General features: G+C 44.5%; 1 protein-coding gene across 1 annotated transcript in view; it reads right to left on the reverse strand.

The window, feature by feature from the left end:
• LOC111954484 (ATPase family AAA domain-containing protein 2B-like) overlaps positions 1–25,633 on the reverse strand; it is a 136,502-nt gene that overhangs the window by 72,676 nt on the left and 38,193 nt on the right. Inside the window, exons 2-20 of the mRNA XM_023974262.2 lie at positions 23,048–23,193; positions 22,856–22,887; positions 22,593–22,725; positions 22,257–22,353; positions 21,949–22,066; positions 21,711–21,854; positions 21,392–21,467; positions 21,181–21,282; positions 20,730–20,957; positions 20,324–20,498; positions 15,673–15,761; positions 15,372–15,531; positions 12,025–12,115; positions 11,806–11,917; positions 11,343–11,542; positions 10,040–10,181; positions 7,841–8,027; positions 7,541–7,726; positions 380–515 (exon numbers count right to left, since the gene is read on the reverse strand). Of these exons, the coding sequence (XP_023830030.1) occupies positions 380–515; positions 7,541–7,726; positions 7,841–8,027; positions 10,040–10,181; positions 11,343–11,542; positions 11,806–11,917; positions 12,025–12,115; positions 15,372–15,531; positions 15,673–15,761; positions 20,324–20,498; positions 20,730–20,957; positions 21,181–21,282; positions 21,392–21,467; positions 21,711–21,854; positions 21,949–22,066; positions 22,257–22,353; positions 22,593–22,725; positions 22,856–22,887; positions 23,048–23,193 (2,554 nt within the window). The remainder of the gene's footprint in view (positions 1–379; positions 516–7,540; positions 7,727–7,840; positions 8,028–10,039; positions 10,182–11,342; positions 11,543–11,805; positions 11,918–12,024; positions 12,116–15,371; positions 15,532–15,672; positions 15,762–20,323; positions 20,499–20,729; positions 20,958–21,180; positions 21,283–21,391; positions 21,468–21,710; positions 21,855–21,948; positions 22,067–22,256; positions 22,354–22,592; positions 22,726–22,855; positions 22,888–23,047; positions 23,194–25,633) is intronic.

Consider the following 25,633-nt stretch of genomic DNA (forward strand, 5'->3'; position numbering starts at 1 on the left):
GCTTTCAGGGGAAATGGAGAAAGCCCGACTTCCGCTTTAAGACGTTAACAAGGCGACACTCCATCTTAACCATTCRACATTTACTGGATTGGTTCAACAGTGCAGAGAAGAGAACCTCCCATGACAGTTTTATTTGTTCATCGTCAGGACCAGAAAGAAAGAAATGCCGCTCAGGAGTTTKTTTTTTGCCTGCTACTTTAGGTTAGGAGAGAGAAAACAGAAAGGCYAGATAAATCTAAGATGAAAATGACTCTTTTCTCTCAGCACCCCGCTGAGAACGATGTCAGGACAGCATTGTAAAAGCTTGGTTAGAATATGATACAGTATTACACGTGTGTGTATGTGCGTCTGTGTGCATGCTTGTATGAATTCATAGTACCTTTGTGTCTCCTGTGGGATGGCGCTCTAGCAGCCTGTACCAGTAGCAGGTCCATGAAGAACCTTCGTCTGTCCTCCTCTCCAGGTGAAGACAGACTGACCACCTCCCCGTACATCGTCTGGAACATCAACTTCACCTGGGAGAGACAATAAGAACCATATGAACAAAAACAGTAGAACCGGCTCATTTACGCGATAGCCAATGGATGTGTGCCTGGTGTACGGAATCAGAAGAATCTTCTTGGATTTGCCTAGACTTTATTGAAGTAATATTGATGTTTTGAAGAGCTAAGCCAATGTAATATTGACGACAGTTTTGTTGTAATTTTCAGAAGTAGCAGCAGACAGGTGTTGAATTAAGTTAGTACGGCAGTGCGTTCAACCTATTAAACAAAGGTTCGCCCACGTCGTCCCAAATTAAATATGAGAGCATGTTCTATAAATAGCAGTGTGACCAATTTGATCACATATGCAACAAAATATTTTGCTGTGATACCTGGAGTTGAATTWGCAGGTTTTTAGAAAGTGCAGGACAAGCCATTCAATCAGGATGTGTTARCGGACAGCTAGATACCTACTTACCTTTTGGAAGCTAATAAATTGCATTTATTTAAAATATGAGACATAATAATTGTAATCAGAAGATACTATTAAACATGTACATTTGATTGGTAACAGAATAAATAGCAATAGAATAAGTGCAGAATAAATAATGCTGTAATTGTAAATTGTACATCCAAGGTAGGCTACTGCCCCTTTAAGAGCTAAAAAAGATTTCGTACCCCATGTCTTTTGTACCCAAATATGTTGTCTTCTCACACTATTCAATCTCCCCAATCAATAAACAGCTTATGAAGCGCTCTTAGCCTATAGATCACATATTGCAAACAAATAATATCTCCTAAAAATTCCACACACTTTGAATTTCTGTGCGTCCTTGACAAATCACGAAATAACATAAAATAAAATTTTCTGCGAACCTGCACATCATCATCTTATCTCTTCTGTGGCAACAATGTGGCAGGGGCAAGAGTGTTGCAGTAGTCTAGTGTGTGGTACGGGAATAATGACAAGCGAACCCGGGGAGTTTTCCAAATAAGTCAGTTTTTCACATTTCTGCCCTGGTCAACTATAAGTGTTGCTATTTTGAAGTGAAAACATCTAGGAGCAACAACGGCTCAGTCGTGAAGTGGTAGGCCACACAAGCTCACAGAATGGGACKGGTAAGTGATGAAGCAAAAAAGTTGTCTGTCCTCGGTTGCAACACTCGCTACCGAGTTCCAAACTGCCTCTGGAAGCAACATCAGCACAAAAACTGTTCGCCGMGWGCTTCATGAAATGGGTTTCCATGGCCGAGCAGTCAAGCCTAAGATCAACATGCYCAATACCAAGCGTCGGCTAGAGTGGTGTAAAGCTCGCCGCCAATTGGACTCCGGAGCAGTGGAAATGCATTCTGTGGAGTGATGAATCACGCTTCACCATCTGGCAGTCCGACGGACGAATCTTGGTTTGGCGGCTGCCAGGAGAACGCTACCTGCCCGAATGCATAGTGCCAACTGTAAAGTTTGGTGGAGGAGGACTAATGGTKTGGGGCTATTTTTTATGGTTCCGGCTAGGCCCCTTAGTTGCAGTGAAGGGAAATCTTAARGCAACAGTATACAATGACATTCTAGACGATTCTGTGCTTCCAACTTTGTGGCAACAGTTTGGGAAAGGCCCTTCCCTGTTTCAGCATGACAATGTCCCATGCACAAAGCYAGGTCCATACAGAAATGGTTTGTCYAGATCGGTGTTGAAGAACTTGACTGGCCTGTACAGAACCCTGACCTCAACCCCATCAAACACCTTTAGGGTGAATTGCAACGCGAACCCATCATCAGTGCCTGACCTCACTAACGCTCTTGTGGCTGAATGGAAACAAGTCCCAGCAGCAATGTTCCGACATCRAGTGGAAAGCCTTCCCAGAAGACTGGAGGCTGTTCTAGTAGCAAAGGTGGGGGGGGGAACACCATATTAATGCTCGTGATTTAGGAATGAGATGTTTGACAAGCAGTTTTCCACATACTTTTGGTCGTGTCGTGTAGTTTGTACTAGCATTCAAAGTGGTTTTGAATATACTGACTCAACAAGACAAACAACCTCAGTTGGGCCAAAAGGTCATGACACTTRAGGGGGGTCATTCAAAGGTCACAGCCGAGTCAGCTCAAGTTACCGACCTGGTATTGAACCCCGGRCAGTGACAGGACTAGAGACCACGTTAGCCAACTGAGCTAAAGCCTAGGTTTTAATATTGGGAGCTAAGAGAAGTCTTCAGGTCTCAGGAAAGGTTACTCATCTGGCAGGCATAGTTAAACGACTGTATAGTACACAACCCTAGACTTCCAATCACTGTGCAGAATACATTGAGGGRGGGCTCACACAGCTTCTATTCCACAGCCTGCTGTTCACTTCCTACCATGCCTTCCTCAGTTCCACACACTGATCCTCGTTCTTTGACAAGTTTGTTTTCTCCGTTCACCCTCTGTTCTCCGGTCTTTCTTGGCCCATCCTGGGCCAGAGATTCCTTGACAAGGAAAGGAGAAAACGAGGGAAGGAGAAAGGGAGCATGGCAGGCAGGGAGAAAGGGAGACAGAGCACAGCACACACCAGCTAATGATTTTACTCCAGCATGGTCAAGGCTGTAGGGTATGGAGGGATGGGTGGAGTGAGAGAGGGATGAACAGAGGAGAGGGAGGGAGTAGAGGGCTCTCTGGCTGAGGAGCAGTAGAGCAGAGCAGTAAAGCCAAGCAGAGCATCTACACTGCTCTGGAAGAATAACCAATCCTCTGGTCTGCTAAATTACAAAAAGGTATTTATGTCTCCCTAATTTTCTTTGCTTCCCCAGCCCTCTCCCTGCGTAATTCTCACCTTCCCTCTTCTTGCTCCTTCACTCCAGCTCCTCATTTTCTCTATAGAACAAGTGAGAGGGCTGCCACTTAATGAGACTCGTATGAATGGATCCATAAACAAATGTTGAAAAGGGAAAGGGACAATAGAGAGAAGATGATTTCGGTATTGCTGATTGTGTGTGGCGTGCTCAATTGCTCCATTGAATTACATCTTGAATATGGCCTCTGCGTCAGCTAAAACATTAGTACAAAGAGAGCAATTACCTTCACGCCCTCTCCAGTCGACATGATTGGAGAGGGCATCCATTGTTTTCTAAGAACCCAAAATGGACTCTTCATTTCACACTTTAAAGGACTCAAACAAAGAAACTAAAACAAAGCGCGTCACTGTCTGTTGCCATTGTTTTCAATGACAGCGGAGATCTATGGTGTCTCTCAGGACTTTACAACAGAGACATATACATGCTGTACTTCAAAAGCAGCTAGTGCTCATTGATTGGTTTATTGATCYGAGATGAACTAATCAATGGTCTCACCCCCATACTTGTGTTGGCTTTACAATCTCTTGAGAATAGAATAGCATGGATTAAGTGAAGAGGTTGTGCCTGCTGTTGATGCGTTTTGAAACACACTTCTGCCATCACCACCACCGCATGCTTCTGCCAGCTCCACGGGTGGGGGATTAGTGTGCGTGCGWGCGAGKGAGAGAGAGAGAGAGCGACAGGGATGATTCTACAGAGGTGTGACAACGCTGGCAGACCACCAGAACACACACACTGGGACTCGCTCCGCCTCTGAAGCCCAGCTATGAGTCACTCGGATCGGGCACAAAAAAAKCCTTACAGGCACCTCTAACCCCCAACGTCCATACTTCTACCACCACATCTACCCACCTCTTGCTCGGCTTGAAAGCACCGTGTTCAGCCTCCGAGACCGCTTACCAGACACTAACCACGCCCCACCTCCATTACTTAAAGTACCACCACTCTACCTCCAGCTCACCCACCCTAGTTCCAGCCCAGATGTTGTGAGGGCATGGATCCCTGACATGGAGGATGCATGCACTCAAAGACTTGGTCTCTATTGGTTGGCCTAACTATAGCTAGGKTACTCGTGATGTATTGCTTGTTTCTTTTTTGCATTCGAAGCGCTATGAGATTGCTAGCAACACAAACCCCAAAGCAAATCAGGGGGAGAAAATAGATTTATTTGAGAAGGACKAATTATAGATGTTATGTTGGGAAGCAGATGTTCTGTCTTGCCTGTCCTCASTTTTTCTCCACAGAACAAAGAAACAGGATGCCATTTATAACCCCCCCACCCTAGCCTGGGGTTGACAAATCAGAAGTCCTTGCAGTATAACTGGGCCAATGGCTAAATAACAAGTATCCTGCTCCAGACTCAATGTARAGACCAATGAAAACATGGCACACATAGCTCTGAGTTCAGGACTGCTATTCCACAGATTCTAAACAGCTGTTGAACTGAACCAACTATTTCCATTGACAATTCCCTATTGACCATTAGTACTCTCGTCCTCTGCATTGTGAATTTATCTTCAAAATATTCTTACAAGATGATGAAAATCACGATAGAAATGTAATATATTATTATTATGTGCTGGGGACACTGGCAGCTGGGACCACCTGCCTTCCCCCTCTCTCTTTCTGTCACTCTCTCGCCATCCGTCGTTCTTTCCCTGCCCATCCCTCTCTATTCCTTCTCTCCCATGCTGGTAGTGTAAGAGTGGTGGTGGTCTGTTGGCTGTGTAGGGATGACACCTCATGTCAAGGAGTGTTGCTGAGAGGACAGCTGTCACCTATGTGTGCCAAAACAACACAACACACTAAGACCATCTAAACCCAGTGCCAGAACACCCCCAATGTAGACCAATAGACAGACAGAGAGAGAGAGACAGGAGAMAGTGTGACAGYAAAGAGAGCGRGACACCAACAGACAGAGRGAGAMAGAGGAGAGAGAAAGAGACAGACAGGGGAGAGACACTGAGCAAGACAGAGAGACGCTATGTGCCCACCGCCCACAAAATGAGGTGGAAACCGAGATGCACTTCCTAACCTCCTGCCAACTGTATGACCAGAGAGATAGACATTTCACATGAAAACAAATCCAAACTTGATAAACTCCCATTTCTATTAGGTGAAGTACCACAGTAGAAATATGTGACCTGTTGCCAGTGGACCACAAACACCATTGTAAATACAACCTATATCTGTTTATTTATTTTCTCTTACATACTTTAACTATGTACACAGCCAATAATATAACATTTGCAATGTCTACATTCTTTTAACTTATTTATTCATTCATTTTGTTTGTCTATTTCACTAGCTTTGGCAATGTAAACATATCGTTTTCCACACCAATAAAGCCTTTTGAATTGAGAGAGCGGGGGAGCGAGGGTGGGGGGGGGGGCAAGCGTCACACAGATACAGGGGGGGGGGGGAGTAGTGAGCGTCACACGATACAGAGTGGGGGAGTAGTGATCGTCACACAGATACAGAGGGGGGGGAAGTAGTGAGCGTCACACAGATACAAGGGGGGGGGGGGGAGTAAGTGAGCGTCACACAGATACAGGGGGGGTCACACAGATACAGAGTGGGGAGTATGTGATCGTCACACAGATACAGGGGGGGGGGGAAGTAGTGAGCGTCACACAGATACAGAGTGGGGGAGTAGTGATCGTCACACAGATACAGGGGGGGGTCACACAGATACAGAGGGGGGGCGAGCCCACACAGATACAGAGGGGAAGCGAGCCCACACAGATACAGAGGGGGAGCGAGCCCACACAGACACAGAGGGGGAGGGAGCCGCACACAGATACAGGGGGAGGGAGCCGCACACAGATACAGAGGGGGAGCGAGCCGACACAGACACAGAGGGGGAGGGAGCCGCACACAGATAAGAGGGGGAGGGAGCCGCCACACAGATACAGAGGGGGAGCGAGCCGCACACAGACACAGAGGGGGAGGGAGCCGCACACAGATACAGAGGGGAAGGGAGCCGCACACAGATCAGAGGGGGAGCGAGCCGCCACACAGATACAGAGGGGGAGGGAGCCGCACACAGATACAGAGGGGGAGCGAGCCGCACACAGAACAGAGGGAGGGAGCCGCACAAGACGCAGAGGGGGAGGGAGCCGCACAAGTACAGAGGGGGAGGAGCCGCCACAGACACGAGGGGAGGGAGCCGCACACAGATACAGAGGTGGGAAGCGAGCCGCACACGATACAGAGGGGGAGCGAGCGCACACAGACACAGAGGGGAGGGGAGCGCACACAGATACAGAGGGGGCGAGCCGCACAACAGATACAGAGGGGGAGCGCGCGCACACAGATACAGAGGGGGAGCGAGCCGCACACAGATACGAGGGGGGGGAGCCGCACACAGATACAGAGGGGAGCGAGCCGCACACAGATACAGAGGGGAGGGAGCCGCACACAGATACAGAGGGGGAGCGAGCCGCACACAGAACAGAGGGGGAGGGAGCCGCACACAGATACAGAGGGGGGAGGGAGCCGCACACAGATACAGAGGGGAGGGAGCCGCACACAGATACAGAGGGGGAGCGAGCGCACAGAATACAGAGGGGGAGGGAGCCGCAACAGAACAGAGGGGGGGGAGCGCACACAGACACAGGGGAGGGCCACACGAAACAGGGGGGAGGGAGCCGCACACAGATACGGGGGGGGGGGGGAGCCGCACACAGATACAGGGGGGGAGGGAGCCGCACACAGATACGGGGGGGGGAGCCGCAACACAGATACAGGGGGGAGCCGCACAAAGATACAGGGGGAGGGAGGGAGCCGCACACAGATACAGAGGGGGAGGGAGCCGCACACAGATACAGAGGGGGGAGCGACATTCAACTTACTCTTGAAAGTTGTAATAGTAGAATGCACAAGGTGCAATTTCGAAATTGGGTAGTGCATCAGAAGTTCTCCTTGTCATGTCAGTCACTGCAGACCTTAGAGAGCGATTTATAACGTGTCAACTATTTTGTTGTAATGTTTYASTCACATTAACACAAAAAAGACAAATAAGCTTTAAACAGCGCTGGTGCTCATAAATATCTAATTTGGTTCTTTCTTTATTCCTATTCTAATCCCCYATGAGCGGACTAACTCAGAGATGGCACTCTGCATAGTCGGAGAAGGGATTGACAGATTTAGGGAGAGAGACAGAAGGAGAAGAGACAAAGGGAGAGGTGGAGTGAGAGGAAATATGATGAAGGACTTGTGTGTTTAGCCTACCTCCTGTGGTAGCTGTGTGTAGCACGTCTCTGTGGTGGCGAGGATGAGGAGGGGAGTGAAAGAGGGGATGTCCTGGAGTAGAGAGAAGAAGGTGTTCTTCACCGTGTCGCTGACCGAATCCCACCAATCACAGATGTGGGGCATGAACACCACACTGGGCACGCTCCGACACGCCTCACGGAACACCTGGAACACACACAGCCAGACATCATACATTTGCGATGAGTATATTCTGGCCTAAAACAGATGCAATGATATATGTGTGATAGGGGTGTGTGTGTACACATGCATGCGTGTTACCTGAGCGCAGGACTCCTCGGGTGTCTTGGCGCTGACAGAGTAGAGTGTGGGCAAGTCTAGGAGGTGGACAGACAGCTTGTCCAGGTGMTGTAACACAGCAGGGGCCAGGTGAGAACTCTGTCCCGAACCGGGGGGGCCCGCCAGCAGCAGGCGGGGCCGGTACGACGTGGGCTGGTGAAGGGCTGATCTGGAAGGAGGAAAAGAGAAGGAGAATCAGCTTCTATCTTTTAAATGTGTTCTTACGTCACCAATTAGGTTATCAGTCTCTAGTTATTTGAGGTTTGATAAAACTGTTAAAGGACTATAATCTCCATAAATATTTTTTTAATTTGATACCAATATCACAGCAAAAAAAAAATTTTTTTTTTTGTATTAGACAAAGTCACAATTGCATGTTTCATCATTTTTTTGTACTGGTCCCTCGTGGGAAACAAACCCACAAYCCTGGCATCACGGGATAGAAACTCTGCTACTGCTCTGTTTAATCGTTAGGCATCTTTTGAGTTCAACATCATTACATTTGAAATYTTTGAGGTCGACATTTTTTCAGAGACAGTAATGTATACGCATTAATGAATCAATTATACAATCATTTTGACTTTGGTCAAAACAAATCTAACCACATAACGGTAATAATTTATTTGAATGGTAAATCTCTATTGATAAACTGGGTTAATCAAGATGTAGCCTAGACAATACAGGTGAATGCATTGTGTTATTGAGCTTGTTTTGGCTGATTTCATGGGGCTACAGGTGACAATATGTTTCCCTTCAATTTGGGACTTATTTAATTGTACTGATCAACAACATATTGCATATTATCACAAAGTACAAGGGTAGTGAATTGTTGTTAGCTTCAGRTGTAAGCTAGCAAGGAAAGTAAGCCTACAAAGCTGGAAGCTACTGGTGTCTTCGTCCATTGTTAGGTGTTCTAGCCTATAGTATGAGCAGTAATAGTTTCAACATGCCGTGTTSCATTATTCAAGTGTGTCAACTTCAGTGCAGCATGAATGGGGAGCTAACATGATGTAGCCAGGACAGTCTAGAGCAGGGATGGGTAACTTTGATGGGGCGTGGGGGCCACAAGAAATCTGAACTGATCATGAGGGGCCTCAGTTGCCCGTAGGTCTGCATACCCAGTTAAGAGTTAATTTTGTGCAATTCTACAAATGTTTGCATGGGACGTAAAGCAAACCTTTGCAGGTTTAAAACAAGTTTARATATATTTAGCCATTGGTGGAGAAAAATGTACTGTTTTACAGTTAATTTCCTGCAATTCTACACATTTTTCAATKGGGAGGGGAGAAATGTTTTCAGTTTTTAATATGATATCTGAGTTGGACTGACTAACAAAATTATTGGGGGCCCCCGGCGGGTAATACGACCATGATTACTACAAGTTTAGATAGCTGGACGCAAGACTAATTTTCGCAAGKCTAATTTACCAATCTAAAAAATGTTAGCTGACATGGGCTAATTGAGTGACCATCAGTGACTGACAAAAACTGCTGATCAACAACCAAATTTCAATATTGAACCTTGTGTATTGTACTATTCTAACACGCAACAGTAAATTGAGACCGACAGTTCCTAATTTATGTATTTTTAATCCGAGGGCCTTCAAAAGGGGGGACGCGGCACACCCATCCCTGGTCTATAGCTGGCTCTAGCAATGAGTAAGTGGAGCAGGCAATAGGCATGCACGGTGAGTTCYTGCTATAAAGAGGACACCAGCGACGTTGATAGACTTGATCCTCTCAATCAGTATACAACGTGAGACACATGACAGAAGTACCGAAAGTAACAAAGATTCTAGTACTGAACCGTTTTTCATGTTCTAATATTGAAAAAGTACACAAGTTCCAGTATACCGTGAAACACTAATCATCTTTGACCATATTAGCCGTCTATATAAGATAAAGTGCCTCTTAGATCGACTTGAATAAAATAGAGAACATTCATCTTCCCTGGCCTGTATTGGGGGCGGCAGGTAGCCTAGTGGTTAGAGCGTTGGGAKAGTAACCGAAAAGTTGCTGGATCGAATRCCCGAGCTGACAAGTTAAAAATCTGAGCGGACCAAAAAWAMATATATATATATTGATGACAGGACTGAATTGTGGTTTGACTGTCATTCTACCTGTTGCCATAAGGTGGCATTAAAACACGGGGTAGAGGCTGCGTAGGTAGAGGCAGACTCACATGGTGAAGTGTAGGAAGGGTGTGTGTGCCGTAGAGGGGTGTGTCTGTGTCTTTGGGGATCCCGGCTGGAGGTTGTAGATGGAGGGAGCTGCTCCATCCGTCTCCTCTTCACTGACCTCCTCTAGCAGGTGATTGTCAACGTCTAGCAGGGAGGAAGGAAGGACAGGAGGAAATAATGTCAGTCAAACAAAGTGTGTGTGTGTGTGAAATAAAATGATGAGACATACAAAAATATGGAGGTAATAGATCAAAATGCTTATAGGCCTAGGCATGGCCTAATTAACAGGCCTTTCCAGCAAGAATAAAGGCTAGAGAAAGTTCTAGTGTTATTAGAGGAGACATCATGGTTTATTAGGGAGATAGCACACCTTCCTCCCTAAATGTCTTAACAGGGTTCCACTGGTGCTACCAACTTTTTCAGTTAACGGSAGAGAAACACAGAGAGACACACAGAGATGGATACAATGGGTTTTGGGCCAGTATACTTATTAATTTTGCTCTGAAAATAAAAATTGCGCACGGGATGCCTATTGGGGAACCCTGCTATAGCCGATAATGACCAACGTAAGTAAGTAACTACATTTTAACTTGACAATATCATATTTCCAGTAATTGTTTGGAGGGAAAAAATTACAAAATACAACCTTGCCGCAATCTCAAAAAGGTTGTTATTGTTAGCGATTACAAACAGTAAGTCGACAGTTGTAGGGCCCTATAAAATCTGTTCGATCTTCTGGTAAATTACGTGTTCCCCGTTTAGTTTCTCCAGGTTTCCTTATTTCATCAGGTTTTCACTCAAATATCACACTTTTCTTATAGAAAAACTACACACATGGGATGTTCTAAGTCCACAACAATGCTTCAACCAAATCAGGAGCCCACTTTTGAGGTCTGGGAAGAATAAATAAAAAGATGGYGGGTGCAGTTGCCCTTTAATTCAACGACACGCCTAGCAAGAGGCCGTTGTGTTTGGCTAGCGGTGTTTTTTTACTGTACTGTATGTGATGGCAGAGTTTGCTAAACAAATGCCCCGCGATGATACAAATCATGATATTCTGCCAGGTAGGCCTACTTCGCAGTCAACATTTAACTTTTTTTGTAAAAGGCTTCAGAAAGTGTTCATTCAAACAGTGCCTGATGAAAGTTTCTACCAATACTTRGAACGAAACTTTTCGAAAACCTGCTTTGCCTACCCATTGTTATTTGAATAAATCCTAGGGAAAAAAATAGCTAATTGTGACCCTAGCTACCAGGAAAGAGAGGGAGAGAGAGAGAGGCAAAAGAAGAAAGATAAACATATTACCTCCTCTACTCTCCCTGTGCTGTGTTTCTGCGTGGGGGAAGACTCGGAGCAGGACCTCCAGCACCGTGGCCAGTGTGTTTGCTAGTAGGGGGCGTATGTTGGGGGCCAGGGCTCGGCCTGGAGGAGCCTGGGCTCTCTGGGAAGCTGGGACGATGGTCCGCAGAGCATGGCTGAAGTCCCCAGGCCCCAGCACGATGGTACTGTTGGACACAGATAAGATTGATCAATACTTGATCCAAAAGGGAAATTTAGTGTCCACATATTAAACACATTTAAAGGCTAACTCTAACCGCCACTTAAATCAAATTTTCACTTAATCATGCTTTGATGTCAATGGGAGAGACTGCATGAATTGTAACTTAAATGGAAGTTAGGATTCACCCCATACAGACAAGACAATTGATTCCAGTCTATTACTATGTTTTTGTTATTCTTTCAGTTTCCTTCTCCTCTGCATGGTTACCTGACYTCCAGCTGCAGCTTAACACTGCTGCCGTAGATCTGGGGGTAGCAACGCCGCAGTGCCACCAGGGTCGCCTCTGTGCAAAGTGCTTTGATGTCTGCGCCACAGTAACCTGGAACAGGGGAGTGGAGAGGTTAAATGAATAAACCGAAAAAGAAGTAGACTAAACATAAAATGTTGTAGTTGTAAACGTTAATAAAATGTGAGTTTGTCTCCTACCGACACATTTCTCAGCCAGCTCATTTACAAACTGTTCAGCCAGTCTAGGATTCCAGTCCCGCGTGTGGATCTCAAGGATTTGTCTTCGGGCCTAGAGAATAATACAAAGAAAGAGAGAGACAGACAACACCGACAGACAAAGAGCGAGAGAAATATAGGGATGGAGAGAAAAAGAAAAATATGTCAATAAAAAAAAAAAAAAGTCACTATCGACCCTGCTCACACCACAGTGGGTTTCTGATCAGCAAGGTCTCTCTCTGCTGAGGTCTGCCGGCTGAGTGTCTCTGTATTTGTGTGTCTCTCTGCTGACAGAAGCAAACAGACTGGGCTTTGATTATTCAGAATCTCACTGTGAGGGCAAACGACAGGAGTCAACCAATTAGACAGCTCAACGGGTAGAGGGGATTGCTATGCACCGCTAGGCTGGGACTCGCACACAGTCAGTCACTCACAAACACACACCACTGGGGTTGGACTACACAAGTAGCTGGGCTGGGACTGACAAACACACACACACACACACACACACAACTGGGCTTTGACTGACACATGCAGACAAACCACTAGGCTGGGACTAATGTGTGTTGTACACGCTCACCCAGACACACAGGAGCGGCTGGAACACACACTGAAAGGATAAAACTCCAAAAACATATACTGAACAAAAATATAAACAACATGTAAAGTGTTGGTCCCATGTTTCATGAGCCAAGATTTAAAAAAATCCCAGAAATGTTTCATACACAAAAAGCTTATTTCTGTCCAATTATGTTCACAAATTTGTTTACATCCTTGTTAGTGAGCATTTCTTATTTGCCAAGATAATCCATCCACCTGGACAGGGTGCCAATTAAGAAGCTTTGATAAACCGCAGATCATTACACAGTGCCCTTGTTGGGGGAAATAAAAGGCCACTCTAAAATGTGCAGTTTTAACAAACACAACACACATGCCCACAGATGTCTCTCAAGTTTAGAGAGGTGAATGCATGCTGTGCAAGAATAGTCCACCAGATGTTCAATGCATTCTCACGATTGAAACACACTGCCAGAGCAATCGCCTGAGACGCAGACCAGATAGAGCACAAGTCGGTCTAATCGCCACGACTCAGGCAGAGAATTACATGTTAATTTCTCTACCATAAGCCGCCGCTGTCATTTTAGAGAATTTGGCAGTATATCCAACTGGCCTCACAACCACGTATAACCACGACTAGAGGTCGACCGATTATGATTTTTCAACGCCGATACCAATTATTGGAGGACCAAAAAGCCGATACCGATTAAATCGGCACTTTTTTTTTTATTTATTGTAATAATGACAATTACAACAATACTGAATGAACACTTATTTTAACTTAATATAATACATCAATAAAATCAATTTAGCCTCAAAAAATAATGAAACATGTTCAATTTGTTTAAATAATGCAAAAACAAAGTGTTGGAGAAGAAGTAAAAGTGCAATATGTGCCATGTAAGAAAGCTAACGTTTAAGTTCCTTGCTCAAAACATGAGAACATATGAAAGCTGGTGGTTCCTTTTAACACGAGTCTTCAATATTCCCAGGTAAAAGTTTTAGGTTGTAGTTATAGGAATTATAGTACTATTCTTCTCTATACCATTTGCATTTCATATACCTTTGACTATTGGATGTTCTTATAGGCACTTTAGTATTGCCAGTGTAACAGTGTAGCTTCCGACCCTCTCCTCACTCCTACCTGGGCTCGAACCAGGAACACATCGACAACAGCACCCTCGAAGCAGCGTTACCCATGCAGAGCAAGGAGACAACCACTCCAAGTCTCAGAGCGAGTGACGTTTGAAACTCTATTAGCGCAAACCCCGCTAACTAGCTAGCCATTTCACATCGGTTACACCAGCCTAATCTTGGGAGTTAATAGGCTTGAAGTCATAAACAGCGCATGCTTGAAGCACAACGAAGAGCTGCTGGCAAAACACACTAAAGTGCTGTTTGAATGAATGCTTACAGGCTGCTGCTGCCTACCACTGCTCAGTCAGACGGCTCTATCAAATCATAGACTTAGTTATAACATAACAACACACAGAAATACGAGCCATAGGTCATTAATATGGTCGAATCCGGAAACTATCATCTCGAAACAAGACGTTTACTCTTTCAGTGAAATACAAAACCGTTCCATATTTTATCTAACGGGTGGCATCCATAAGTCTAAATATTCCTGTTACATTTCACAACCTTCAATGTTATGTCATAATTACGTAAAGTTCTGGCAAATTAGGCGGCCCAAATTGTTGCATATACACTGACTCTGCGTGCAAGAGAAGTGACACAATTTCACCCGGTTAATATTGCCTGCAACCTGGATTTCTTTAGCTAAATATGCATGTTTAAAAAATTATACTTCTGTGTATTGATTTTAAGAAAGGCATTGATGTTTATGGTTAGGTACACATTGGAGAAACGATACACACCGCATCAATTATATGCAACGCAGGACACGCTAGATAAACTAGTAATATCATCAACCATGTGTAGTTAACTAGTGATTATGATTGATTGATTGTTTTTTATAAGAATTAAGTTTAATGCTAGCTAGCAACTTACCTTGGCTTACTGCATTCGTGTAACAGGCAAGCTCCTCGTGGAGTGCAATGTAATCAGGTGGTTAGAGCGTTGGACTAGTTAACTGTAAGGTTGCAAGATTGAATCCCCCGAGCTGACAAGGTAAAAATCTGTCGCTTTGCCCCTGAACAAGGCAGTTAACCCACCGTTCCTAGGCCGTCATTGAAAATAAGAATGTGTTCTTAACTGACTTGCCTAGTTAAATAACAATTAAATAAAGGTGTAAAAAAATAATAATAATAATACCGATTTCCGATTGTTACGAAAACTTGAAATCGGCCCTAATTAAAATCGGCCTTTCCGATTAATCGGTCGACCTCAAACCATGACAGCCCAGGACCTCCACATCTGGCTTCTTCACCTGCAGGACTGTCTGAGGAGTATTTCTGTCTGTAATAAAGCCCTTTTGTAGAGAAACTCATTCTGATTGACTGGACCTGGCTCCCCAGTGGGTGGGCCTATGGCTGCGCCCCTGGCCCACCCATGGCTGCGCCACTGCCCAGTCATGTGAAATCCATAAATGATGGCTTACCAAATGTATTTAAATTTACTGATTTTCTTCCATGAACTGTAACTCAGTAAAATCYTTGAAATTGTTGAGTTGCGTTRATATTTTTGTTCAGTATACTATGACAGCCAGACTTAAATTATTAAGATTACAGTATAAAACAAGTACCAACAATGTATTTCATAGTGTATTCATCGTGCCATAATCCTAAACATGATTGCAACTTCCTCACCTTCTTGTCAGGCAGGTTGAAGAGGAACTCCCTGTCAAAGCGTCCAGGCCTCCGTAGAGCAGGGTCTATGGAGTCCAGCCTATTGGTAGCACCGATCACCACGATTTCCCCTCGGCTGTCCAGACCATCCATCAACGCCAGCAGAGTGGACACTATMGAGCTAAAGAAGGGAAGGAGAGAGGGATAGGGAGAGAGTATGGTCAAACCATTACTAAAAACTGATCACTCACATTCATTATTGATTGTCAGAGACCATCATCAAATGGAGATGTCTAACAGAWACTCCAAGTTCATATAGTACCTATGTATCTGGTCCTGTCTGCTGGAGCGCACTGGGGCCAGCCCGTCTATTTCATCAAAGAAGATTATGGAGGGCCTCATCAGGTAKGCCTGGAAGAGAGCAGAACACACGACATAAGTCTGGGCTAGAGGAGCATAASCTAGCCTGAACACAGAGTATTCTGGATGGCAACTGGACCAAGTAAGCACAATATAAACAGATAGGGAATTATTTATTAAATACCTTACCTGACACTGTCCTGACACTTGGCTCGTGCCTAGGGCTGTGGCGGTCATAACATTTTGTCAGGCGGTTATTGTCATGCAAAAGACTGCCGGTCTCACAGTAATTGACTGTTAACAAAAACATTTAGCGTCTCCAGGCCTCTACGCATGCGCGCCTTTGGAACATCTACAATTTAAAAAGCCTAATAAATCTATTTAATGTGTACCATCACAATTAATCCAATATTTATTTTAGGCAGTTCTAAAGAAACATGATATGAACAAAAAGTTTTTTGGAAGAACAGAATACGAGTTGGCCTACTGTATGATATCTGGCAATGCGCCATGCCTTAGGCTTGTTCATTTAGCAGACAAGATAGGCTCATAAGTCCCGTGCCATTATTTTATATTACATGATGTTATAGTAAGAAGAATATAATTGAACTTAGCTGAATAAAATAGAAAGTATATTTTTTCCATTCCGGAGTGAGTGAAGTGAAGTGATGAAGTGGCGATGTTGAGCGTAAAAGTTATKATTTGAAAAAGGTCCAATACGTTAGATTTACATTTAAAAATGTATTCCAAATAAATAACAGAAATACCTTAAGTAGGTATTCAGACCCTTTGCTATGAGACTCAAAATTGAGCTCAGGTGCATCCTGTTTTGATTGATCATCCTTGATGTTTCTACAACTTGATTGGAGTCCACCTGTGGTGAAATTAAATTGATTGGACATGATTTGGAAAGGCACAGTGCATGTCAGAGCAAGAACCAAGCCATGAGGTCAAAGGAATTGTCCATAYAMTTCCGAGACAGGATTGTGTCGAGGCACAGARCTGGGGAAGAGTACCAACAAATGTCTGCAGCATTGAAGGTCCCCAAGAACACAATGTCCTCCATCATTCTTAAACGGAAGAAGTTTAGAACCACCAAGACTCTTCCTAAAGCTGGCCGCCCGGCCAAACTGAACAATCGGGGAAAAAGGGCCTTGTTCAGYGAGGTGATCAAGAACCCGATGGTCTCTGACAGAGCTCCAGAGTTCAACTGTGGAGATGYTAGAACCTTCCAGAAGGACAACTATCTCTGCAGCACTCTACCAATCAAAGTAGTAGTGGCTTCGGGGCAAGTCTCTGAAATGGCCCAGCCAGAGCCCGYACTTGAACCCAATCGAACATCTCTGGAGACCTGAAAATAGCTGTCCAGCGACYCTCCCCATCCAACCTGACAGAGCTTGAGAGGATCTGCAGAGAAGAATGGGAGAAACTCCKCWAATACAGGTGTGACAAGCTTGTAGCGTCATACCCTAGAAGACTCGAGGCTGTAATCACTGCCAAAGATGCTTCAACAAAGTACTGAGTAAAGGGTCTGAATAATTATGTAAATGTCTGAATAATTATTTTTTTTGCTAAAAAAACCAAACAGTTTTTGCTTTGCCATTATCGGGTATTGTGTGTACCGTAGATTGATCAGGGGGGAAAATCGATTTAATAAATTTTCGAAAAATGTGGAAAAGGGGTCTGAATKCTTTCCGAATGCACTGTATAAGGGCCCAATCCTTTTCATTTAGTTATCTTTTTTGGGGGGTGGTGGCTTGGGCTCATATATATGCCTATGCATAAGCTCTAATATGCGTATGAACATATTGAATTAATCATCACCCTAGAAAGCGCTGTCCATTTCAGTGTGTTAGGCTTTGAAACAACATCCACAACGACCATGTTTTCCACTCAATTTCAACCTGTTGAACTTTTCTTCAAATTGATCAATGAGGTGAGTTTTAAAAGCACGATCCTGTTTTGATGAGAAGTGTTTGATGTGATATTCGATTGCATTTGCATTGACGTCAGAGTGGTTAGAAGGACACTAGAGCCCTGAGTACCAGGCCATTAACGGCCTAATGGTACCTGCTTCTATAAACCAATGAGGAGATGGGAGAGGCAGGACTTGCACCACGATTTGCGTCACAAATAGAACTGACTTCTATTTTAGCCTTTGACAACTCAGACGCACGCACGCGAGCAGAATGGGTGCAATAATTGAATAATATATATTTCTAAATTTATTTTGCAACGCTTGCGCACGCGACACGAGCGGTGTAGTCAGCCTGTTAGACAGGTCTAAAGAAACATGATGTGAAGAAAACATAGCCTATTTCAGAAGAACAAATCAAATCACATTTTTATTGGTCACATACACATATTTAGCAGATGTTATTGCAGGTGTGACAAAATGCTAGTGTTCAAGGATAGCATACTCTGACTTGTCCTTATGTTAGGCCCTGATATGGCTATGCCATATGGCTGTGGGCTACACTAGTTCATTTAGCAGACAAGATTTGCTTAGAATTCCGTGGCATTATTTAGTGTTATTTTATAGTATGAAGAATACAATTGAACATACCTGAATAATATTAAATATTTTCTCCAAGCAACTTCCAAGGAAGTGCGCACATGCGGCTAWTCTGTGTTGAGCGGTAAATGCTTAATTTAGCAACTTCAGTTGTAATACAAACYTTGGGCTATATGTTTAGATTTTTTATACATTCTAAGGCTGCATGATGCGACGAATGAGGATTTGAAAGAAGTTGCATTAAAGGCATGAGCTCTGATATGTTTCTTGTGCAGGCCAGTCTCTCATTCACAATTTGACAAGCACTTGATAAGATTCTCACCAGGCCTCGYATTTCCTGGCGGCATCCCCCTTGTGTGGCCATAATGKCCCCTAAAAAYATCCATGCCTTTTGTGGCCAAAGAGGCCATTTTGCCCTTGGGCTGAATATAATAATTCCCTTCTCCCGGCTGCCGTGCTCCAAAAAAACTCACTCACAGGGCACTCTCAGCTACCTCAATTCTTATTAGCCAATGCGCGTCATGTGATCAGATCTTCTCACAGGCATCTCAGCTAAGGCTATAAGTGAAGAGAGACATCGGGGATGCAAATGCGCACGCACCTCATATCGAATTCCGAGGCGCATATTGAAGATATTAGAACTGTCCACATTTACTTTTCGTCAGCCAACAAGATGAACAGGAGAATCACTGGCCTGTTTTAATCTACTATCCCCCATAGTACAAAGGTTGACCAATTCTATTCTACTTGTCCTTCTGTGCAATAAATAAATATTCCAAACATAGTCTGGGACAGTTGTGGGATGCAATAGATCCCAAATGAATACTCGCCTCAAAAAAACTTTTAAAAGCAATGAGGCTGATGCAACAGATCAGAACATTTAGCTTAAAATATTGATCAACTGGCTATTTCTTCACATTATAAGCGCAGCACTGCACATACGGCAATAGGCTATAAGCGCAAATGTTCCAAAATGCAATCAATTAGCGGGAAAACACTTTTTATAATAAAGATGCATTTTTATGGTGAAAATGATCTTCCCCAAACTTAACTCAGGCACCTCGTATGTATGCCAGTTAAGCTTTACAAACGGTGTAGAGCCTATTTGGTGACTTTAGTTGTGATATAAATCGTATCAAAACATATAGGCCTATGGGCAAGGCTACATGAGGTGTGCTACTATGATTTGAAAAAGTCACAAAACTGCACATGCTGGGCATCATCCACAAGTGATAATACATCATACACAAGTGATAGGCTAATGTCACACAGCAGGATATTCTTCATTTAATGTTGTCTTTACATATACTAAATCATTTTTACCTAACCTTTATTTAACTAGGCAAGTCAGCTAAGAACAAATTATTATTTACAATGACGGCCTACCACGGATGATGCTGGGCCAATTGTGCGCCGCCCTATGGGACTCCCAATCACGACCGGTTGTGATACAGCTCTTAAAATAATGTGTGTGAAATTAGTTTTGATTCAGAATGGACCATTATCATGCACCTGTCTCAGAACAGGAACATGGGGGGGAAAAAACATGTCAGCTACGGACTTAAATAGCGAATGGAGAACGCTTTTCCCGTGGTTCATTTTCATGCCAGCCAGGTAGGCTATCGTCCTGTTGTAAAGCAAAGCAATGTGCTTAATATTAGGAAAGTTGATCAATAAATATAGCAGGCCTAGCCTATATAAAGCTGATGGGATCCTCCTATTTTTTATAGAGGCCATTAAAAAAAACTCTACGCAGTTGCATAGCCAACAGAAATGCTGCGCAACATGAGCTCCTGGGCTCTCATGAAGTGTTTGATTTTATATTCTAAACCATTTGCATTGATGTCAGAGTGATTCGAGGGACAATAAAGTGCTGAGTACCAGGCAGTTAGCAAGTTTGGCTACTAATAACCATCAGCAGCATCCGAGCTTGGAGAAGCCTAGWTACCGTGACTAAARGATCACGTGTTATTTGACAGCGGTTATGACTCATGACCGCCGGTGTTGCAGTAATACGGTCACCGTAACAGCCCTAATCATGACTCATGACTGRGGGTGTGGCGGTAACACTGTCACCGCAAGCCCTACTRATGCTCACCTGGTCAAAAAGTAGGCGTAGCTGTCGTTCTGATTCGCCGACCCACTTGCTGAGGCAGTCGGCTCCCTTCCTCATGAAGAAAGACACCTTTTTGTCTCCTTGACTACACTCGTTGGCCAAAGCCCGTGCTACAAGSGTCTTCCCTGTACCTGGTGGGCCGTAGAATAGACACCCTCTGTGGGAGAGGAGCGAGTGAGAGGTAAATTTGTTTAAAGCAGAGACAATCTGTTTTTTATTGACCTTGGAACTACATTGTGACCATGATGCAAAAAATGCTAAATTGTTTTTCCTCATCTGTCTGGTTGTAATTAAATAACACATTTCTAAATTGCAAACAAAAGAGGATACATGCTTGATATGTCTGAACATGAATTAATCTGCGTTTCCAGGTGACTTTGGTCTTTACCTCGGGGGCTGTATCTTGAACCTTTCGAAGACTTCTGGATAGAGTAGAGGGAAGACCACCATCTCCTTCAGAGACTGGATGTGGTTGGACAGCCCTCCTACGCTGTTAAACTTCACTGAGATGTCCAGATTCATGGGGTCCACATCAGCGAGGCTAGCTCCCACCTTGGCCCTGTCCCTCAGCACCCCACTGGCCAGGTCCTCTGCTCGCAGGTTCAAAGGCAGACATCTTTATAAATAAATACAGGTGATAAAGATGAGTCAATGTGTGGTGAGCTTTCAGTTGCATAACGGCTGCCATGTATCACCGGGTTTGAAGTGAAGCTAATGTGCTATACAGGACAGGTGGTGAACGGAAAGTGGTTTTACCTAGTGAAAAGCCATTAATAAATTGTATCTAATATCAAAATCCACTAGGTGAGTGACAGAGAAAAAGGAGGAGAGGTATTCACCTGTTCCTGGCCCGGGTCATGCTTTTGCTTTTCCTCCTCTCAAATCTCTCCTCGTCAGACGACGACGTYGTGTCGCTACTGTGGATGGCATGCTTCTTCACTCTGGACCAGACGAGAGGAAAGGAGGACAAAAAACAAATCACTCCATGTCAACGTACTTTAGGTAAGCAGTGTTTTGAAATTATTTTTCATGGGGGGGAACAACACCCACCGTATATGGCTTCTCCTTGCTGGGGATCTGTGGGTGTCAAACAGGGAGGGGATGGTTTGTTTTCTGTTGACGGGCTCTGGAACGCATTCAGMGAGACACAAGATGTTAAAAGCAGCAGCACTCAAGAAGTATAAAACAAAGACAATATCAGGAAATGGTTTTACGCAGGAAAAGGAACGTTTCAGGCAGAGGGCCAGTTTCCCAGACCTACATTAAGACTACTCCTTTACTATAAGGCACGCTCAATGGAAAATCTGGGTCCAGGAAACTACCCTTAGCGTTGCAGAACAATCACACAATAATCAATGTTTTTCATTACCTATAGGTGGCGCCTCGTATCTCTGTACYGTCTTGCGTTGTCTCAGGTTGTACGGTCTGTCGTTCCCCTCTCCAGCCTCCTCTGCCTCGTCTCTTTCATCATCATCCTCCTCTGCTTCGTCATCCTCTTCTTCACCGTGAGATTCTAAGAAGTAAACAAGATATGTTTGTGAAAATATCATCTTGTGAGCAAGCAAGCAACACCAACAAACTACAGTCCTCTCCAAACTAAGACAAACCTTCAGTCCCCTCTTCCGATTCTGTCTTGCTCATGMCTTTGTGGTGTGTCTGCATGCCAAAGGTGTTCCTGCGCAGCGCCTTCCTCCTCTTCACACGAGAATACATGTCCATGCTTTCCTAGAAGATCAGGAGTGGAGGATACGACGTTTAGCTTAGCCTGGCTAACACCTAACTCGAATTCCTCGCGTCAGCCAGGCTACGTTTAGCTAGCTGGCTTGCCATCATAACGTCTACCACTGGAGATAGTTACCAAGAACCCACTTTCATATGGCATGATACAGATTGACTGGCTGATTGACAGACTTACCACCTCAGTGTCTGTCCACATGCGGAGTCTCTCCACCTCCCTGTTCTGTCTGATGCTGCTGATGTTGTCCATTTCCTGAAGAACTGCCTCCGCCGTGCTGACAATACATTTACATTTTAGTCATTTAGCAGACACTACTGTAAATCGCTTTGGATTAGAGCGAGTGCATACATTTTCAAACACACACATCAGTATCGATTCATACCGCATACCTCTGACGTCTTCGCTTTCTGTTTTACAGTTCATCCATCTCCACCCCGGTACCACCAGGTCTGAGGCCTCGTCTTCCTATAGGGAAGTGTGTGTGCGTCTTCCCATAGGGTGTGTGTGTGTTACCTGTTGACGAGCTGGTCAAACAGCAGGCTCTGGTTGAGGTGTTCAAACTGGCTCTTCCTCACTTGGCAGCTCCTCTTCCGGTCAACATGGCCGTTCATGTGAGCGTGGTCTCCTGCCCCCTCCTCCTTATGGGCTGCAGGGGTCAYAGGTAACAGGTCAAAAATAAAGAGGTCCCATCTAACTAATAGTCCAACTAATACTGTACCTACACACAAATAATGTTATCATGGTCTTAAAATAACAAATGAAAACGTTGACGTTACCATTTCCATTTTGCAGGGCYCCAGATGACAACCTGAAATACATTGAGATGTGTAAATATAAACACATTGCACAAAAAGACTGCCCCATTCTCAGACACAGTCAACAGATGGGGCTGAACCCAGTCCACACGGCCAGTACATGAACTCAACCCAGAACTGTCTGTCAAAGAGGCTGTTCTTTTGCCTGCTCACCTGGTGCGGTAGGTGGGCATGCCCCAGGAGACCCTCTGGCCCTTGGCCTGGGGGGAGGGAGAGGTGTCGCTGGAGCTGGTCTGTCTACGGGTTCGCTTCGAGGGAGGGGACAGTCCAGGACTGCTCACATCACTACTGGGATCCTTCTAAAAGGGGAGGAGAGAGAGTGGTTAGAGAGATGGAGATTGGAGAGCGGGCGCAAAAGAGCGGGAGATAGCTGGCGCAAAAGAGCGGGAGCAAAAGAGCGGGAGAGCGCGGGCGCAAAAGAGCGGGAGAGCGCGGGCGCAAAAGAGCGGGAGAGCGCGGGCGCAAAAGAGCGGGGGCGCAAAAGAGCGCGGGCGCAAAAGAGCGGGGGCGCAAAAGAGCGGGAGAGCGCGGGCGCAAAAGAGCGGGGGCGCAAAAGAGAGCGGGAGGGAGAGAGTGGTTAGAGAGATGGAGATTGGAGAGCCAGCACAAAAGAGCAGGAGAAAGCAAGAGCACGAAAGCAAGCACGAAAGTGCGGGAGAGAGCYCAAAAGAGATGGAGAGCGTGAGAGATGCCCACACATTCCACCTACAGAGAGATTAACCTAGAGAAGTGTCCCCTCAGCCAACTGGTTCTGGGGCTCCGTTCAAACACACAGGGCCCCAGGACAGTAACACAATTGGACCCAACCAAATTATGAGAAAAATATAAACACACTGGAAAGAATCAAACAAAAACAAAAACATACCAAAATGGAACYCTATCTGGCCCTAAACAGAAAGTATACAGTAGCAGAATACCTGACCACTGTGACAAACCCAAAATTAAGAAAGTCCTTGAATTAGATAGGAAACTACGCTGCACTTCCTTACTTCCTGCCAAAGGTATGACCATATTAGAACCACTTATTTCCCACAGATCACAGACCCACAATGAATTTGGAAACAAACATTGATAAACTCCCATATCTGTTAGCACAACGTGCAATCACAGCGGCAAAATMTATGACCCATTGCCATGAAAACAGGGCAACCAGTGGCGCACAAACATTGTAAATACAACCAATACTTATCTTCCCCTACCGTTTGTACTACAACTACTGGCACATTGTTAAAAACACTGCACATTGCTGATAACATTTGAAACGTKTATCCTTTTGAAACCTTTAAGAGTGCAATGTTTACTGTACTTTGMTTTTTTTCAGTTTTGTTTAATCCACTTGCTTTGGCAATAGAAACGTGTTTCCCATGCCAATAAAGCACCGTTGAATTGGTAAGAGGGAGGGAGSAATAACACGTATCATGTAGATACACTTCTTAATAGCGGGAGTGTTTACTAATAAGCAATTGTTTTGTTAGCCTAGTCTGTCTATTAAAACGCCCATGCGGTAGCCTACCGTTTGTAAAACAGGCAATTTACCGTTAATCCCCATCATTTGGTTACATTAATTTATGTTAATGCATGTATTAATTACAGCAATTCACCGTTCTCATTCTCGAGTCGAAACATTGTTTGCAGAGTTCACAACCTGCTACGCTTGTGATAAAAATTTTGGGATCGATTTCATACCATAATTTACGCGCTCCATGTGAGCAGTGAGCATGTGTCTGGTTTCTCTGTCCTGCTATGTTACCTTAGCTCACCCGCCTGAGCACGCATAGAAGTACTTGGCCTGCTTCATGAAAATGTCAAATGCAGGAAAGTGCCCAGRTGGGCTTCAGCCATTTTTTTGTTTTTTACCTCACACAGCCATTCAAATTATAATAGTTCCTCACAGTATTTGAAAAATCTTCCCAACACTCTCCCCTCGATATTAAATGTAGCTGATGAATAGGCTATGGACATGTTGCGCGTGTATTTGTTTCTATATTAATGATTCTCAATTTCATCTTCAAACTATCGCATTGCTGTCCCTTTCATACTTTGCTTGTCAATTCATTATCTCAAACCCTGACTACACAGCGTGCGCGAGCGTTGCAAAAAAAATGTAGGAATATGTTATTCAATTATTGCGCGGGCCAACGAGCGTCTGCGGTGCCAAGGGCTAAAATAGAAGTCATTCCTATTTCTGACACAGATCGCGCTGCAAGTCCTGCCTCTCCCATCTCCTCATTGGTTTATAGAAGCAGGTACCCACGTGTCATCTCCTCATTGGTTATACCCACGTGGGTGATTGAAAGACGAACTGTTTTGCCGGTTGTCGTGGTAATACTATGAAAGTGTAGATGCCAATCACCGTATAAGTTAAAATATGAAAAAGCCTGGAAGGAGGAGAGATGACTAGAAACGATTCGGTTGGCCGTTTTATGTGTGGATTAATTGTCGAAGTAGAGGACCTTGTGCATTTCAGGTAAAATAACAACTCAATGTTTATATCCCAGGACAAATTGGCGAGCAACAGCAACCTAGTTTAATAGGACAAATTAGCTAGCAAGTGCAAGCTAACTAGCTAAATTGCCATACAGGTTTAATGCTTTTCGACCTGTCCTCAAATTAATCTCATTGGTTCAGAGTTTGTTTTGATATTTTAACCTGCGTGTCATGATCGCGTTTGGTGTAGGGGGACAAAATAAATGTATGCACGATGGCGCACGCGRGCAGCCGGTTTGGGTTCCGTGTTAT

This window comes from Salvelinus sp. IW2-2015, linkage group LG28, assembly GCF_002910315.2.
Source record: "Salvelinus sp. IW2-2015 linkage group LG28, ASM291031v2, whole genome shotgun sequence".
Taxonomy (NCBI): Eukaryota; Metazoa; Chordata; class Actinopteri; order Salmoniformes; family Salmonidae; genus Salvelinus; species Salvelinus sp. IW2-2015.